The sequence below is a fragment of the Carcharhinus amblyrhynchos genome, chromosome 12 (assembly GCF_965287045.1).
Source record: "Carcharhinus amblyrhynchos chromosome 12, sCarAmb.v2.hapA, whole genome shotgun sequence".
Lineage (NCBI taxonomy): Eukaryota > Metazoa > Chordata > Chondrichthyes > Carcharhiniformes > Carcharhinidae > Carcharhinus > Carcharhinus amblyrhynchos.
In genome coordinates, this window is record NC_137335.1 from 9344347 (window position 1) to 9360668 (window position 16322).

At 48.8% G+C, this 16322-nt stretch overlaps 1 protein-coding gene across 2 annotated transcripts; it reads right to left on the minus strand.

The window, feature by feature from the left end:
* Positions 1-770: 770 nt before the first annotated feature.
* bmp2a (bone morphogenetic protein 2a) lies at positions 771-15848 on the minus strand. 2 transcript variants are annotated; one of them, XM_080200042.1, is made up of 3 exons: positions 15692-15848; positions 10885-11234; positions 771-1980 (listed from the first exon to the last, which is right to left on the minus strand). In XM_080200042.1, exons 2-3 carry the CDS (start codon positions 11225-11227, stop codon positions 1133-1135), a joined length of 1191 nt encoding a protein of 396 aa, XP_080056168.1. In that variant the 5' UTR covers positions 11228-11234; positions 15692-15848; the 3' UTR covers positions 771-1132. The 2 variants fall into 2 exon arrangements, with proteins under 2 accessions (XP_080056168.1, XP_080056169.1); XM_080200043.1 differs by lacking the exon at positions 15692-15848 and adding an exon at positions 14236-14693.
* Positions 15849-16322: the final 474 nt, after the last annotated feature.

Genomic DNA, 16322 nt, shown 5'->3' on the forward strand with positions numbered 1-16322 from the left:
TGCCAGAGGCAGTCGTAGAGGTGGGTACAATTTTATCTTTTAAAAAGCATTGTGGGGGTTACACGGGTAAGATGGGTATGGAGGGATATGTGGGCCAAACACGGGCAATTGAGACGAGCTTAGCGGTTTAAAAGAAAGGGCGGCATGGACAAGTTGGGCCGAAGGGCCTGTTTCCATGCTGTGTGACTGTATGTGGCAATAATAAATCAAATCGGACTGACTCAGAGACGTTATTGGACAGGGTTATCGCTTTCTTATGAAGCTCTCTGTTGTTGCATTGTCTTTCTTTGAAAGATGGGATCTAATATCACCCCCTCCCCACCACGCATTCACACTGCGCCTCACCAGAAGTTGAATAACGGGTCCATTTTGCCTCCGGGCTCTATCTCATCCCGCCACCTGTAAACCACAAGGGGCAGCCCCAGTGTTATTTTACACGGTTTTGTTCCTGGACCCTCACCACAATTACTTTTGCACGCATGCCACTGCCCACCCCCCCACCACCACCCCCCACCACCCCCCCCGCAACCCTTAAAACCCTTCATCTTATTATCGGTGAGCTTTTCAAGATCGCTATGCCAAAAATTTTAATGTGCCGCATGTCAGAAAGGGCTTTGGGAAACGGCAGCACTCACGTTGGGACATGTCCTGAAACCTTTTAGATCCTGAGGTTGCTGGCCCTCCCCCTGGCTCAGAGAGAGAGAGAGAGAGAGAGAGAAGAAAAATCTCCTCTGCAAGTTTTCATTCAAAGCACATATACCTCAGACAGATGTGGATCGATGATTTATGTACAAACCCTATATTTATCTTTGATTACATATAAATACAAATTAGCTATTTTCTAAAAAGTGGTTACAATAGCAATAAATACAAAATAAGAATTTACCATTATACTTCATGTGTTGGGATTAAACCCATATAAACATGTACATCTGAAATACAATTAAACATTTAAAAGGAGCAATTCTCTGATTAAAATATTTATTTTCCCAATTTATTTTTAAGTAACCATAAATATATTTTCAAAATAGATTGTTTCTATTTTGTTATTTTTTTTAATATAAATAGTGTCTTCATTGGGAAACAGTAAAGTGTCAAGTTTTTATTTTGCTTTTTGTTTCTTCCCTTTGCCTTAGCGACATCCACAACCCTCCACAACCATGTCTTGGTAGTTCTTTAGTACGACTTTGTCGGACTCGTCCAGATAAAGCATGGAGATGGGACTGAGGTCTGTGGGGACGCAGCATGCCCTGGGAATGTTTGCATTCACAGAGTTCACCAGTGTCTGCACAATTGCGTGGTTCGTTGAGTTTAAGTGATCTGCCAGTGGGAAGGGGCACTCCCCTTGGCAGTAAAAGGCGTGATATCCTGGGGGGGCCACAATCCAGTCATTCCACCCCACGTCACTGAAATCCACGTATAAAGGGTGCCGCTTGCAACTCGATCGATGCCTCTTCTTCTGCTTGTGTTTGGCTTGTCGCCTCACCCGCTTCTCCACGGGGTGGTCCTTGCCACTGTGGCTAAACGTCACCAATAAAGGCCTCATCTGGGGCCAGCTGCCCTCGTCTCGGTGCAAGGACCGGCTGATCCGGACGTGTCGCCTCGAGTGTCGGCACTCCTGCCCCAAGTGAGTGACCTCCACCACGAAGCCGTGGTTGGGCTGGCCCTGCGCCGTCCACCTCATGACTGACGGGCTGACGTCGAAACTCTCCCACTTGCTGACGTTGTGGTGCACCCGCTTGGTGTCCAGCAGCCTGGTGATGGGCTCGCTGCCCGGTGCCCCCGCCGCCTTGAGGATCTCGTAAACGTTGATGCGGTGGGAGTCACCGCCGCTGGCGTTCACACAGCTTCCCGGCTCTTGCTCGCGGTAGATCCTCAGCTCGGCCGAGGTGATGAACTCCTCCCGGGGTATGGAGTTCAGATTGAAGAAAAAGCGCCGCGTCGTCTCTCCCCTGACTCCGGGCAGCTCCTCCATTTGTTCTAGGATGGGAAAGATATCAGAAGCACCGTCAACCACAATTACAAGGCTCACTGAGAAAATGTTCGACACGCACTCACTTATAGGCTCCTGCTCCGCCCAAGACCTCAAGAAACTACAAAGGGTTGTGAATGTAGCCCAGTCCATCACACAAACCAACCTCCCATCCATTGACTCTGCACCTCCCACCGTCTCAAAAAAGCAGCCAGCATAATTAAGGACCCCACGCACCCCGGACATTCTCTCTTCCACCTTCTTCCGTCAGAAAAAAGATGCAAAAGTCTGAGGTCATGCACCCCAACCGACTCAAGAACAGCTTCTTCCCTGCTGCTGTCAGACTTTTGAATGGACCTATCTTGCATTAAATTGATCTTTCTCCATGCCCTAGCTATGACTGTAACACTACATTCTACCTTGCACTAAGTTGATCTTTCTCGACACCCTATCTCTGACTGAAACACTACATTCTGCACCATCTCCTTTCTTTCTCTATGAACAGTATGCTCTGTCTGTATAGCGTGCAAGAAACAGTTCTGTTTGCTAATACATGTGACAATAATAAATCAAATCCAATCAATGTTTGCCCGAATTGTCACACAACTTATCAGTTGCAGCATTAATATGTATGGTCAGGAGATAATAATCCCATCACTTTTGGGAAAGGACAATTCTTCCCTGAGCTTTCACTGACAAGGATCATTGAATCATAGAATCTCTACAGTTCAGAAGGAGGCCATTCAGTCCATCGAGTCTGTATTGACCACAATCCCACCCTATTCCTACAATCTCACATATTTACCCTGACAATAGAGTTAATTTAGCATGGACAATCCACCTAACGCACACATCTTTGCAATGCGGGAGGAAACCGGAGCACCCGGAGGAAACCCGCACAGACATGGGGAGAATGTACAAACTCCATACAGACCCGAGAAATGATCGGATAGTTAAAAATGGAAGCCAGAGGAAGGCAAAGTACTGCAGATGCTGGAAAAACGGAGAATGCTGAAGAAACTCAGCAGGCCTGACAGCATCTGTGGAGAGAGAATAGAGCCAACACCTCGAATCTGGACGACCCCCTCATCCGGACAGACCTTTCTCTCAACCCAGATATGAGTCATGGACCATTCAATTGAACAATGTGCAGCTGCAGCCCATGTTTCCCCATTAGAACAAGCAACAATGGGAAGGGAGGTTGATATACCACTGGTCAGAGCTATAACTATCATTGTTTGATGATATAACAAGGAGAAGTCATAATTTGGCACTATTCCCTCAAGTATGCATGATGTAACCTTAATCAATAGCTCTGAGTGGATAGAGATAACTTCTAAATCACGATTGATATATGCTAATTGTGAGAAAATTTGAAACTACAAGTGCTTGTGTATTTCTAATTTTGGCACTCTGGCTAGTTACAGCTTATGGCTTTCCGGAGTCTGAGCAATATAGTTTGATTAAAACAGCTCTTTGAGAGATCTCTGTGACTTGGTCTGGCTACTTGAAGGGTAAAGTTGTGGTCAATTAAAAGGTTGAGCTCAAAGCCCACAACAAAGGATAAAAGTGGAGGGGGGGGGGGGCGAGTGGCTAAAAACCCATATGGGTTCCATATCATCAAGGATTGAGACCATCAGTGGGAGGTGTCCCTCTGAATAATGGGGTCACACTTAGTCGGATTGGAGCCTATCGAATTATAGTCAACCTGGACTGACTACCTCAGCAAAAACAGAAAGTGCTGGAAGATCTATTCTGATGAAAGGTCATCTAGACTCAAAACATTGGCTCTATTCTCTCCTTATAGATGCTGACAGATCAGCAGAGATTTTCCAGCATTTTCTGCAAAGTACTGCGGATGCTGGAACCTGAAACAGAAAATGCTGGAAAATTACTCTGACGAAGGGTCATCTAGACATGAAATGTTGGCTCTATTCTCTCCCCACAGGTATTGACACATCTGCTAAGTTTCTCCAGCATTTTCTGTTTTTGGTTCAAATTCCAGATCCACAATATTTTGTCTCCCCCTCGCTTTCACGGACAGAATATTAACTATCTGATCCTTTCTACGGGTGTCAAAAGGACTAGCGCAACTGGTTGTATTATCATAGAATCCCTACTGTTCAGAAGGAGGCCATTCAAGTCTGCACTGACAACAATCCCACCCAGGCCCTATCGCCGTAACCCCACATATTTATCCAACCAATCCCTCTAATCTATGCATCCCGGGACACCCCGGTTCAATTTTAGCATGACCAACCAACCTAACCCGCACATCTTTGGACAGTGGGAGGAAACCGGAGCATCCGGAGGAAACCCACGCAGACACGGGGAGAAGGTGCAGGCTCCAGACAGACGGTGACCAAGCCGGGAATCGAACCCAGGTCTCTGGAGCTGTGAGCTAACCACTGTGTCACCCTGTCGCCCTATTACAGGCAAATCAAATTCTCATCTGCAGCAGGTGGTAGACCTTGAAATGATATTTGCGTGTGAGCTATTTTTGGGAAGGAAAAGATCTTCAAAGCCAATTTTCTTTTTTTTTAAGTCTTAACTCTCAACTATTAGGTTGACGAGACATAACCAGGGGGACCAGCTAGTAATTCACCATGAGTCTTTATACTTGTATCTTTGTTGTCCGGAAGATGCATTTAATGTATTCGCGGTCCCAGTACAGATTCAAGGTACGAGGGATTGTAACAGGAGGCAGTGGGGGGATGCATTCTGGCTTAGTCGGGGAGGCGTGGGGTGGTGACTATTGTTCAAGGGTCTCTTAGGGCTAGCGCAATGCATAAACGCAGCAAAAACCATACACACTTGTCCCCAGATCACCACATGTTTGTGCCACTTGTAAACATTCTGGCTCATCAGAGAGATTGCACCATATTCTCTAATTACCTTTTGAAAAGATTTAGCCCCCGAAGCGATGTGCAAATTCAGTGTCTAAAAAAAAACCACTGCACTCTTTCATTCCCTGCCATCTGTACATTTGTTGAAATGAGTTGCGTCAGGGCAGCCAAGAAAACAAAACCCTCAAACTATTTCAGGACCAGCCCTGGTTCCAAGAATATGCAACCCATTGCTTCATAACGTGGTCAGTTTGGGGGGGAACGGGCAGTTTGCACAGGGGGGGGAGGGAGAGGGATAAAATGAGCTACATGTGTTTGCTTGTAACTAAAAGTTAAATGGATTTGAACCATAGTTTAAGAGCCAGAATGTGGTTACAGCCTTCTGTGCAGGATTCAGCTGGGCAGTTCTAGATTAAACCTGAGTGTTTAACAGATTTGGAATGTATATAAACAGGAGGGCATTAGGAGATCACCTTAGCCTCACCACCGTACAAGATTAGCTTCAGATGCATTGGGTTTATTGTGTTTGTGTGTGTGTGTGTGTGTGTGTGTGTGTGCATGCGTGTCTGTCTGTTTGTGTGTGCGTGTGCGTGTGTCTGTCTGTGCAGCAGTGTGTGTGTGTGTGGCTGTGTGTGTATGTGTGTGTATGCGTGTGTGTGTGTGTGTGCACGTGTGTGTGCGTATGTCTGTGTATGGTTGTGCGTGTGCGTGCGTTTGTGAGAATGAGAGAGTGTGAGAGTGTGTGTGTGTGTGAGTGTGAGAGTTTATGTGTGTGAGAGTGTGTGTGTGAGTGCGTTTGTGTGAGTGTGTGTGTATGTGTTTGTGTGTGAGTGCAAGTGTGTGTGCGAGTGTGTGTGTGAGTGTGTATGCGTGTACACGGTGAATATATTAAGACTGGTGATAGTGTTTGGTTCCGGGGAAGCTGATTCAACATTTGTGCAAACAACACTGGAGATGTGAATTTGATTTAACATTTTCAAGGCTTTTCAGACAGGTGAATATTACTTCAGCGTTCTCATGGCACAGTGGCACAGTAGGTTAGCACTACTGCCTCACAGCACCAGGGACCTGGGTTCGATTCCCTGCTTAGGTCACTGTTTGTGCATGTTCTCCCCGTGCCTGCGTGGGTTTCCTCAGGGTGAATCATAGAAGAATCATTGAATCCCTACAAGTGCAGAAGGAGACCCTTCAGCCCATCAAGTCTGCACCGACAACAATCCCACTTATCTGCGTAAGCCCACATATTTACCCCGCTAATCCCTCTAACACACACATCCTGGGGCACAAAGGGGTAATTTAGCATGGCCAATGCGCCTAACTCCAGTTTCCTCCCACAGTCCAAAAGATGTGCTGGTTAGATGGATCGGCCATGCTAAATTCTCCCTCAGTGTACCTGAACAGGCACCGGAGTGTGGCGACAAGGGGATTTTCACAGTAACTTCATTGCAGTGTTAATGTAAGCCTGCTCGTGACACTGATAAACAAACAGAAAACACTGGGTCTCTTGTTTGAACTCAGGAAAGCACAGTTCATATCCAATTGGTTTTGAAGGAAGGATTCCCCACACTATCTCGACGCAGGGCCAATGCATTGTCTAAAACTCTTTTGAACAGGGAGCCAATATCAATAATGTAAAGGACCCGTGTGAGCGACAAAGGATTCGTTCACTATTGTGTGAGTGAAGATTATTAAAGTATCAAATCCCCAGCTCAGTGCGTGTGTGTGTGAGAGAGAGAGATCTCTGCCACAGAGATGTGACACCCTGTGGGAAACAAAGGGTCTGGAAAAGAGGCAAATGCCTTGCAACCTCTCCGCCAAAGCCCAGATAAGATAAGCTTCAGGTGCTTTGAGGGGGGGATAAATATTTAGGGACCATTGTAGTTGCACAGATTATGCTGGAATGCGAGAATGTACCCGCGTCACAGATAGTATAAAGAATAGCAAATCATTGACTAGCTTGTCACTGTGTGATAATAAACACCAGGTATTCTGATGTCAGAGCGAGAGTCCGGTCCTCAAACATTTCCCCCCCTCCCCCCGTGGCCTTGCGTTCAAACATCCCCATCCCAACAGTAGACAGAGAGACAGCATGGTAAAGAGAGTGTGAGTGAGAGAGAGATAGAGAGCATGAGAGAGAGAGCATGAGAGAGAGAGAGAGAGAGCAAGAACATGAGAAAGGGAGAGAACATGAGAGAGAGAGAGCATGAGAGAGAGAGAGCATGAGAGAGAGAGAGCATGAGAGAGAGAGAGCATGAGAGAGAGAGCATGAGAGAGAGAGCATGAGAGAGAGAGCATGAGAGAGAGAGCATGAGAGAGAGAGCATGAGAGAGAGGGCATGAGAGAGAGAGCATGAGAGAGAGAGAGCATGAGAGAGAGAGCATGAGAGAGAGAGCATGAGAGAGCAAGAGGTGAGCACAAGAGCAAGAGAGAGCAAGAGTGAGTGAACGAGAGCATGAGAGTGAGAGAGTGCGAGAATGAGAGACTGCGAGAGAGAGTGTGAGAGAAAGCACGAGAGTGAGCACGATAGCGACAGAGAGCGCGAGAGGGAGCAAGAGAGCGTGAGACGGAGCGAGAGAGCATGAGAGAGCGAAATGAGAGTGAGAGAGAGATGAGATTGTGCGATAGAGAGCGAGAGAGCGCAAGGCAATGCGGGACAGCGCGAGAGAGAGCAAGAGAGAGATGAGCAAGCGAAATAGAGCAAGAGAGTGCAAGAGAGGGCGAGAGAGCAAGAGAGAGCACGAGAGAGAGGACAAACATGAGAGGGAGCACAAGAGCTCAAGAGCATGAGAGAGAGCATGTGGGAGTGAGAGAGAGCTCAAGAGTGAGAGAGAGCACAAGATCAAGAGAGAGAGTGCGTGAGAGCAAGAGAGAGTGCATGAGAGCAAGAGAGAGTGCGAGAGCAAGAGAGAGCATATGAGCATGAGAGAGAGGGTAAGTGTGAGAGGGAATGGGAGAGCACGAGAACATGAGAATGAGCGAGAGCGAGCACAAGAAAGAGCACGAAAGTGAGAGAAAGCACGAGAGCGAGAGACAGAGCGTGAATGCAAGACAAGATCGCGAGTGCAAGACAGAGCCTGGGAGCGAGAGATTGCGCAAGTGAAAGAGAGTGCGAGAAAAAGTGTGAGAGTGAAAGAGAGAGCACAGAACGAGAGAGCACAGAGAGGGTGAGACTGTGAGCGTGCGGGAGCGAGAGAGCGCGCGGGAGAGAGAGTGTGAGAGAGAGAGAGAACATGAGAGAGCGCGAGAGTGACAGCATGAGAGTGAGAGTGAAAAAGAGAGTGCGAGAGAGAGAGCACAAGGCCGAGAGTGAGAAAGTGTGAGAGAAAGAGAGAGTACACGAGCAAGACAGCATGAGTGCAAAACAGAGCACAAGAGCGAGAGAGCAAAAGAGAGCATGAGAGTGAGAGAGAGCACAAGAGTGAGAGATAGCGAGAGAGAGAGAAAGCACGAGAGAGAGTGTGAGAGAGAGCGCGCAAGAGAGCAAGAGAGTGAAAGTGCGAGAGGAGAGCGTGAAAGAGAAAGCGAAAGCAAGAGAGTGTGGAAGTGAGAGAGAGCGCAGAAGCGAGAATGAGAAGGAGAGTGCAAGAGCGAGAGAGAGAGCATGAGAGCGAGAGAGTGAGAGACAGTGAGAGAAAGTGTGAGACAGAGAGAGAGAGAGCACGAGAGAGAGCACGTGACAGGGAGCACGTGACAGGGGGCATGTGACAGGGGGCATGTGACAGGGAGTGAGAGAGAGAGTGTGCGTGTGAGAGAGTGTGCATGTGTGAGAGAGAGAGAAAGCGCCGGAGCGAGAGTGCACCAGCAAGAGAGAACACAAGAAAGAGCACGAGATTGAGAGAGAACACAAAAGAACGAGAGCGCAGGAGCGAGAGCGCAAGAGTAACAGTGAGTGACAGAGAGTGTGAAAGGAAGAGAGAGCGCACAAGTGAGAGAGAGCGAGCGCAAGACAGAGCATGAGAGCGAGAAAGGATGAGAGAGAGCGCGAGAGCGAGCGAGAGAACGCAAGAGCGAGCGCGAGAGCGAGAGAGCACGAGAACAGGAGAGAGAGAGCGAGAGCGGGAGGGAGAGAGCGAGAGCGGGAGGGAGAGAGCGAGAGCGGGAGGGAGAGAGCGAGAGCGGGAGGGAGAGAGCGAGAGCGGGAGGGAGAGAGCGAGAGCGGGAGGGAGAGCGCAAGAGCGGGAGGGAGAGCGCAAGAGCGGGAGGGAGAGCGCAAGAGCGGGAGGGAGAGCGCGAGAGCGGGAGGGAGAGTGCGAGAGCGGGAGGGAGAGCGCGAGAGTGAGAGAGAATGCAAGAGCAAGAGAGAGTGTGCGAGAGCAAGAGAGCATGCATAAGAGAGAGTGAGAGTGCATGAGAGAGCGCAAGAATGAGAGAGAGAGTGACGGAGAGTGAACGAGAGCAAGAGAGAGCACAAGAGTGAGAGACAGAGAGCATGAGGGCAAGAGAGAAAGTGTGAGAGAATGTGAGAGCAAGAGAGAGCGCAGGAGTGAGAGACAGCGAGAGCAAGAGAGAGTGAGAGTGTGAGAGAGAAGAGCACGAGAGAGAGTGAGAGAGAGCAAGAACATGAGAGAGCGAACAAGAGCATGAGAGAGAAGGTGAGAGCATGAGAGAGAATGAGAGAGAATAAGAGCACGAGACGAGAGTGTGAGAGGAGAGCAAACATGAGAGCAACAGGAGAGCATGAAAGAGAGAGAGAGAGAGCAAGCATGAAAGTTATATCTGCCGGAGTTTGACTGTGGGGTGAACAGGGTGAGGAATTCATAGGAAATGCAACTTGGAAAATATAAATGTTGCTGAAATGAAATGTGTGGGCTCTCTCATCCACAGTAAAAAGTCTGACAACACCAGGTTTTAGTCCAACCTATTTATTTGATAATATACTCGCAAGCTTTCGGGTTAGCCCCTTCGTCAGGTGAAGGGGCTAACCCGAAAGCTTGCGAGTATATTATCAAATAAATAGGTTGGACTAAAACCTGGTGTTGTCAGACTTTTTACTGTGTTTACGCCAGTCCAACGCCGGCATATCCACATCTCTCTCATCCAGCCAGAGACACAGTGATCAGGGGGAATGCATAGAGTAAACAGTCGGTATCATGCATGGGTTTAGTGTGGCATGTGTTACTGTGGACAGATTCTGTCCAGGTGTGACACGTGTAGATTTGTTCAGTGCAGTAGGGATGTTTCCAGGTTTATATTTGATGGAGTGTGTGTACATGTGTGAGAGAGAGTGTGTACATGTGTGAGAGAGAGTGTGTACGTGTGTGAGAGAGTGTACGTGTGTGAGAGAGAGTGTGTACGTGTGAGAGAGAGAGAGTATGAGAGTGTGTGTATGAGAGAGAATGTGTGAAGAGAGTGGGTATATGCGAGAGAGTCAGTGCATGAGAGAGTGGGTGTAGGAGAGAGGGAGTGGGTGTAGGAGAGAGGGAGAGTGTATGAGAGAGAGACTGTGTATATGAGAGAGAGAGTGGGTATATGAGAGAGAGAGTTTATGAGAGAGAGGGTGTATGAGAGAGTTTGAGAGAGTGTGTGAGGGGGTGTAGGAGTGAGAATGAATGAGTGAATGAGAGAAAGAGTGAATGAGTGAGTGAGAAAGAGAGTGAATTAGTGAATGAGAGAGGGAGTAAATGAGTGAATGAGAGAGAGAGTGAATGAGTGAGTGAGAAAGAGAGTGAATGAGAGAGAGAGTGAATGAGTGAGTGAGTGAGAAAGAGAGTGAATGAGAGAGAGTGAATGAGTGAGTGAGTGAGTGAGTGAGTGAATGAGTGAGAAAGAGAGTGAATGAGAGAGAGAGTGAATGAGTGAGTGAGTGAGTGAGTGAATGAGTGAGTGAGAAAGAGAGTGAATGAGTGAATGAGAGAGAGTAAATGAGTGAATGAGAGAGAGTAAATGAGTGAGTGAGTGAGAAAGAGAGTGAATAAGAGAGTGAATGAGTGAGTGAGTGAGAAAGAGAGTGAGTGAGTGAGTGAGTGAGTGAGTAAGAGAGTGAATGAGTGAGTGAGTGAGAGAGTGAATGAATGAATGAGTGGGAGAGAGTGATCTGAGCTGAGCTGTTCTAAGCCAGAGCCTTACCTTCATGGTGGAAGCTGCGCACAGTGCTGGCTGGGCTCCGTGTGGAGCGGGCTGAAGCAGACTGTGCTTCCCCGGCAGAGTGCAGGCGGTACAGATGCAGCATGTAGTGTGGCACCAGCGGCTCCCTGGCCGGCTGAGGGCGGCGCCGCAAGCCGAACATGTTGAGCAGCCGCTGCTCAAACTCCTGCAGCATGCCCTGGGTGTGCAGGGGGCTGGCCCGGCCCCCCTGCCCCTGCCCCTGGGTGAACCTCCTACGGCCCTCCTCCGGAATGAGCCCCGCAGAACCTCCGAACAGGACCTGGCACAGCAGGAGCAGCACCAGAGATCGTCTACCGCCGCTCATCGTGTCTCTGCGGGAGGGAGAGGGCGATGTTAGTGCCGGCAAGGCTGCAAATAGCAACACAGACAGAGGGAGAGGGGGCACAGAGAGAGAGGGGGAAGGGGACAGAGAGAGAGGAAAGGGGACACAGAGAGAGAGAGGGGGAAGGGGACAGAGAGAGAGAGAGGGAGAGGGGGCACAGAGAGAGAGAGAGAGAGGGAAGGGGACAGAGAGAGAGGGAAGGGGACACAGAGAGAGAGAGAGGGAAGGGGACACAGAGAGAGAGAGAGGGAAGGGGACAGAGAGAGAGAGGGAAGGGGACAGAGAGAGAGAGGGAAGGGGACAGAGAGAGAGAGGGGGAAGGGGACAGAGAGAGAGAGAGGGGAAGGGGGCACAGAGAGAGAGGGGGAAGGGGGCACAGAGAGAGAGGGAAGGGGGCACAGAGAGAGAGGGAAGGGGGCACAGAGAGAGAGGGAAGGGGGCACAGAGAGAGAGGGAAGGGGGCACAGAGAGAGAGGGGGAAGGGGACAGAGAGAGAGGGAAGGGGGCACAGAGAGAGGGAAGGGGGCACAGAGAGAGGGGGAAGGGGGCACAGAGAGAGGGGGAAGGGGGCACAGAGAGAGGGGGAAGGGGGCACAGAGAGAGGGGGAAGGGGGCACAGAGAGAGGGGGAAGGGGGCACAGAGAGAGGGGGAAGGGAGAGAGAGGAAGGGGGCAGACAGAGAGAGAGAGGGAAGGGGGCACAGAGAGAGGGAATGGAACAGGGAGAGCGACAGACAGGGAGACAGGGAAGAGCAGAGAGGGAGAGAGGGAGAGAGGGGAGGGAATGAGAAACCTGTTAAGAAAGATGGGCAGTTCAAGGAAGATTTAAAGAAATTAAAAGCAATCTCCTAAAGTTAGACGGAAATATCCTTTCTCCCAGTTAGGGGCAGGGGGGAGGGAAGGGGATTTGCTTTAATTCTTTAATTTTGAATGGAGTAAGAGGGATTTGGGGGGTGGGGGTAGGGGAGGGAACTAAAGGAAGGGGAAGCGGGCACACACGTGTGTATGTGAGGCCGTCTTGTTTATGTTGCCTGGGCTGTTGTGTCTGCGGAGAGTGGGACAGATCTCACACACACACACAGACAGGTGCTCACTCCGCTACTGCCTGCGAATGAGATGCACCTCCCCCTCCACCACCACCACCCCCCCCCCCCCACACACACACACACATACACTCCACCCTCCCCCTCTTTACCTTCCACTTAACTGAACAATGCGCCCTAGCTCAGCAACAGCCCATCTAAAGGTGACTAGCTCCCTTGCCCTCTTCCCTGCTCTCTGCCAGCCCTGTCCCCCGCTTATAGCGCCTCTCTCTCTCTCTGGACACCCCCCCTCCTAAGAGATAAAGACACCAAGGCATCTGGTTTGGGAGGAGGAGGAGGAGGTGGGCGGGGGGGAGTGGTCATGCAGATTTTAATCTTGTTTGGATTGTTCTCACATCCAGAAGAGGTTTGTTTTCCTGTTGTGTCTGGAGTACATTAATCCCCTGTGTGTGTGTGTGTGTGTGTCTCACCAGCCTTTACAATAGGAAGCAATGAACCCTTGTGTTCTGCTCCCAGACTACCTGTCTTGGCTGCTTAGATCCGCACGGGACTCTCTATCACCCCGCACTACTGGTGGCAAATCTCTCTTTCACTCCCTCTCTCTCTCTCTCTCAACCGTCCTGACGTTAAGAACACCTCCAGGGAATAATACACCTTCCTACCCAAATCAATAGCAGGCGGAGAGGGACTAAACTTTCTCTTAACACACACACATATATATAAATGTGCAGGATTCACAAAAAGAGGGGAGAATTCCAACACACATCATTTGGATTAACTCAAAGCCCCAGTTAGCGAATTAGTTCATAATTTCTTAACAGGACAGTCTTTTTTTATAGTTCTATATAAATCCAGAACTGATTGGAGTATTTAATTTCGGTAGGGTGTTGTTAATGTGTTCCCTGCTCCTCCTGCTGTATAGTAATTGAAGGAGGTTTAACACACACACACACACATATATATATATTTATATATACACAGGTCCCTTTGTTGTGTTTAATGCCACTACGAAGTGGCCCCCTGCCAGTCAGATGGGCTACTGATTCCCGACAGTCTGTGGCACACAGATCATTGCAGTCCACTCTCTCCGGGGCAAGTCGAGTAGAAGCGAGAACGGGGGAAAGCCCTGGGCAGGCCGGAGCAGCATATCACTGAATCCCTTTGGTGCAGAAGGAGGCCATTCGGCCCACCGAGTCTGCACCGACAACAATCCCACCCAGGTTCTATCCCCCTAACCCACGCATTTACCCTAATCCCCTCTGACACTAAGGGGCAATTTACCATGGCCAATCCACCTAACCTGCACATCTTGGGACACCAAGGGACAATTTAGCATGGTCAAACCACCCAACCTACACATCTTGGGACGCCAAGGGGCAATTTAGCATGGTCAAACCACCTAACCTACACATCTTGGGGCACTAAGGGACAAGCTCTCATGGCCATTCCACCTAACGTGCGCATCTTTGGACACCAAGGGGCAATTCAGTATGGCTAATCCACCTAACCTATACATCTTTGGGACCCCAAAGGACAATTCAGCATGGTCAAGCCACCTAACCTGCACATCTCGGGGCACCAAGGGTAATTAGCATGGCTAATTCACCTAACCTGCGCATGTTTGGACAGAAAGGGGCAACCTAGTATGGCCAATCCACCTAACCTACGCATCTTGAGACATTAAGGGACAACTTAGCATGGCCAATCCACCTAACCTATGCATCTTGAGACATTAAGGGACAACTTAGCATGGCTAATGCACCTAACCCACGTATCTTGAGACACTGAGGGACAACTAAGCATGGCCAATCCACCTAACCTACATACCTTCAGAATCGCCCTTTAGTTTTGCTTTTGAATAAGGAGGGAGGCAGAGAGGAAAGGAAACAAGCTAGGAAGGAGGGAAAAAACTAACACAAATGCATTTAAAACGCACACACAGACACACCTCTTAAATACCGCCTTTTAACCCTTCCAGAACCCGGACTCGTCCCGAAACAGGGGCTGCACTGATGGACCATAGCTTTTCATAGGGGTGGCAGTTTTGAAGAGCAGAACAGTTTGAGACGTCCCTTTATAAACGGTTCGATGCTGGGGTGGAAAACGTCCCCGGAAATTTCTCCCGCACACGTTTAACTCATCAGTTTTTTTTAGGAAAAAAGGAAAGCTGGGCTTAAATAATTTCTTAAGGCGACCCACACACAGCAAGAGGCTCCTCTCTCTCCTTCTCACTCCTCTGCAGTACATGCAAGCTTCATTTACCCTTCCTCTCTGTAGATATGATCTCGATGCTCAGAGCGATGGTTTAGGGATCTCCCGCTGGGAGAATCAGAAATCGGGCTAGTGAGGGATCTACACGCGAATAGGTTAGCCCGAGAGATGGGAAAGAGAAGGGGGAGGGGGGCATTACCAAAAACTTGCTGAGTTTTTCTTTTTGAAGCACTTTTCAGAACCAAAAGTGATTTTTTTTTAACTCATCAACTAAGCTATATTTTAAAAAAATCCCATTCCTGCCCCAAAAAGAGGGAATGCAATCCAGTGAGGGTGAGACAACCAGGGAATGGATAAGATATCTGGGGCGAAATCCTTGGGAGGAATCGAATTCAGGTCTAACATGATGCAGAGGGAAAGGCAATCAGCCCTGTGAATAGTGCGCCAACCCCTGGCCAGGATAGCGGATAGCAAAAGGACAGAGGGTCGAATTTTTCCAAGCTCCATGTACAAGAGCTCCTTTGTACACAGCTCTCGGAGGCAAGGGAGCCCAATTTAAGGTTTTTCTTTCTTTTTTAAAAAAAGAGACTCCGCTTACACATCTAGAGTTCTCACTCCTCGCAGTTTAACACCTCGACGCAACACGAGGGAAAATAAAATGTAACATTTACCAAAAATAAAGTCACTCAAGGTGTGAAAATCATTGTGTGCGTGTGGGGAGGGGAGGGAGAAACAGAGGTGAGCAGAGGGGTCGGAAAGGTAGAGAGAGAGAGAGACTGAAATTTAACACTAAGAGAGAGAGAACAAGTGTATGGCAAGTCGGAGTATAACAATGGACACGGGGAATTCACAGTAACTTCATTGCAGTGTTAATGCAAGCCTACTTGTGACCCTAATAAATAAATTTTAAAAAAATTAAGCTTATCTGTTATATTAGGGGGGAAAAGTGAGAGGTGACTGAATTTAAAGTTAAAAAGTTTATTTATTAGTAGGTTTACATTCACGCTGTACTAAAGTTACTGTGGAAAAGAAAAACTCCTGGGACAAAATCCTTAAGGACAAAAAAAGTATTTGAAACTTTGAAGGATCCAACCATCCTGTGGCAAGAATAATGATTAAATCAATTGGAGAAGGAAACAAAAAAAGACAAATTTCTCTCTCTAGAGAAGCAATTGAGTTAAAAGTCTCCTTACCTGATGGGGGATATTGCATTAGATCAGGTAGCGGTATCGACAGCCCAGCTGCTCCTGACAGCGGGAGCTTGATGAAGAAAGGCAGAACGGATAGGAAAAGCCTACCATTTCACAGGGTGATCACTCTCGGAGGCTCAAGGAGAGGAGGCGGGGGGGGGGGGGGTTGGTGGTGGGGGTTATCTCTGGGTGTTGCGAAGCGAGCAGAAGAGGGAGGGCTCCGGGTGCCCGATTTTAAAGCGTCCGCCAGCGAAGTCACTGCTTCCGAAGAGAGGTGTGTGTGTGTGTGTGTGTGTGTGGTGGGGGTGGTGGAATGACTTCAGCTGATGCAGCGGGCGGGCGTACTCCGCACTCACTCAACTCACTCACTCCCCTCTTGTCCTCTCTCTCCCTCCCTCCCTCTATATTGTGGCTGACATCAGGAATGTTTACAGCACTCACTCATTCGAGAGGCGATCTTCATTTAACGTCATTACATCACAAGAGAATTCTTGTATTTTTTTATATAAAGAAAGGGAGCTGTGTGTCAGGGAGTGACTGATGCTGTGTCTGTGACACACGGAGTTTCCTAAATAATGTCACGGGGAGGGAGGGGGGTTTCTCCCATCAGAGAGAAGTGGACTGGTTTTAAAAA

Coding starts and splice junctions, on each gene's coding strand:
- bmp2a (XM_080200042.1), bottom strand. CDS start 11,227: ATGAGCGGCGGTAGACGATCTCTGGTGCTGCTCCTGCTGTGCCAGGTC. Junction 1,981..10,884: donor GCGCAGCTTCCACCATGAAG/GTAAGGCTCTGG, acceptor TTCCCATCCTAG/AACAAATGGAGGAGCTGCCC.